Source organism: Bactrocera latifrons, unplaced genomic scaffold (assembly GCF_001853355.1).
Source record: "Bactrocera latifrons isolate USDA-ARS-PBARC rearing strain unplaced genomic scaffold, ASM185335v1 scaffold_8, whole genome shotgun sequence".
Lineage (NCBI taxonomy): Eukaryota > Metazoa > Arthropoda > Insecta > Diptera > Tephritidae > Bactrocera > Bactrocera latifrons.
The window spans coordinates 1791142-1792931 of NW_017537489.1; the positions used below are offsets into that span (position 1 = coordinate 1791142).

Below are 1790 nucleotides of genomic sequence, written 5' to 3' on the forward strand. Positions count from 1 at the left end.
TATTTACTTAAAAAAAAAATGAAATAATATTTTTTTATTATTTATTTTCATACTACTACTACTACTTTAATAATTTTTCATTTACTTATTTTGTTGTATTTTCTTCCTTTTGTCGTTTTCACTTATGTTTATTTATTTTTTTGAGTTACTTAGAGTATCTACACTGCAGATAAATGATTATATTGTAACTTTCCCATCTTTCTTGTTTTTTGAACGCATCAGGGAATTTTTCCTTGCGCCCTTCGCCACAGTGCTTTCAAATGTCTACAACGAATTGTTTGTTTATGACTTTTTTTCCTACTTACCATACATTCATAAATGCTAGAAAGCAAGATGATTGACTGGCTGGTGTGCTAACACCCTTTTATCCCTTTATTAATGTGTGTGCATACAATATGTAGGTGTGTATGTATGAGTGTGTGTAGAAAAGCAATTTTAAATTTATTTTGGCTTTATTACGCCTCAAATGAGCACTGCCAAGAATCAAATACACACATAGATAAGAGGTCTATTGTATATGAGTGTCTGTATGCAGGTCTGTGTAGAACTTAAAAAAAAAATTGGCATCGTCTAAAATTTTATAAATTAGCATGTGTCTGTTTGTATTTGTATGTGTGCAATTTAATTAACACCTCGTGACTGCGGAGACTTTGTTCCGTTTGGAGGCCGGTCTGCGTGTATATGCAATTATAATAAATACTATAGGAAATGAATCGCCACGCACATAAGCACATTTGCTTGTGCAAAAATCAATGTCTACTTAATTTATATTTACATTCACACATACATTTATATATTATTTGCTGATGCGCTTTTTTTGCATTTCTCTCTTGCAGTACCTTGACATTGGTGAAGATTTAAATGTACCTGATGATTTCACGCAAAGTGAAATGCAGACCGGCATGTGGTGGCGCCATCTGGCGGCTGGTGGTATTGCAGGTGCAGTGTCACGTACATGCACAGCTCCATTAGATAGGATAAAAGTGTACTTGCAGGTATGACAACACATACACATACACACTTGCACATTATGCAATAAATAATTATATTGAAACTCTTGTTGGCTTCGACAGGTTCAAACACATAAAGCCGGAATCTCTGATAGTTTAAGATATATGCTAAATGAAGGAGGCCTTCGCAGCATGTGGCGTGGCAACGGTATAAATGTGCTGAAAATTGCGCCCGAATCGGCAATCAAATTTGCCGCTTACGAGAAGATCAAGCGTCTAATACGTGGCGATGAGAAGCGCCAGATGACGATTGGTGAACGTTTTATGGCTGGCGCAGCGGCCGGTGGCATCTCGCAGACGGTCATCTATCCGATGGAAGTATTAAAGACACGCTTGGCCCTGCGTAAGACCGGCCAGTATAAGGGTATATTGGATGCAGCGAAAAAGATCTATTTAATGGAGGGTGTACGTAGCTTTTATCGTGGTTACATTCCGAATATGTTGGGCATTATTCCTTATGCCGGTATTGATCTGGCGGTATATGAAACTTTGAAGAAAAAGTATTTAAGTAGTCATAATACGGAACAGCCAAGCTTTCTCGTGCTGTTGGCATGTGGCAGTGCGTCCAGCACATTGGGACAGGTGTGCTCGTATCCATTGGCGTTGGTGCGCACGCGGCTGCAGGCGCAAGGTAAGCGAGCGTTGCACATGTGGCCACAATTTTTTTCTTTTTACATATTTCTTCGCTTTTTATATTTTGAATTAAACCTTTTTGTCTATTTCTTAATGGCTTTTTAAGTTTAAAAAAAAAAAATTTTTTTTAATATTATTTAACTATTT

General features: G+C 37.2%; 1 protein-coding gene across 7 annotated transcripts in view; it reads left to right on the forward strand.

The window, feature by feature from the left end:
- The window catches only part of LOC108976797 (calcium-binding mitochondrial carrier protein SCaMC-3), a 20019-nt gene that overhangs the window by 16654 nt on the left and 1575 nt on the right, over nucleotides 1-1790 (forward strand). For all 7 annotated transcript variants that reach the window (XM_018946136.1, XM_018946138.1, XM_018946137.1 and 4 more), the window contains 2 exons: nucleotides 837-995; nucleotides 1074-1641. In XM_018946136.1, the coding sequence (XP_018801681.1) occupies nucleotides 837-995; nucleotides 1074-1641 (727 nt within the window). The remainder of the gene's footprint in view (nucleotides 1-836; nucleotides 996-1073; nucleotides 1642-1790) is intronic.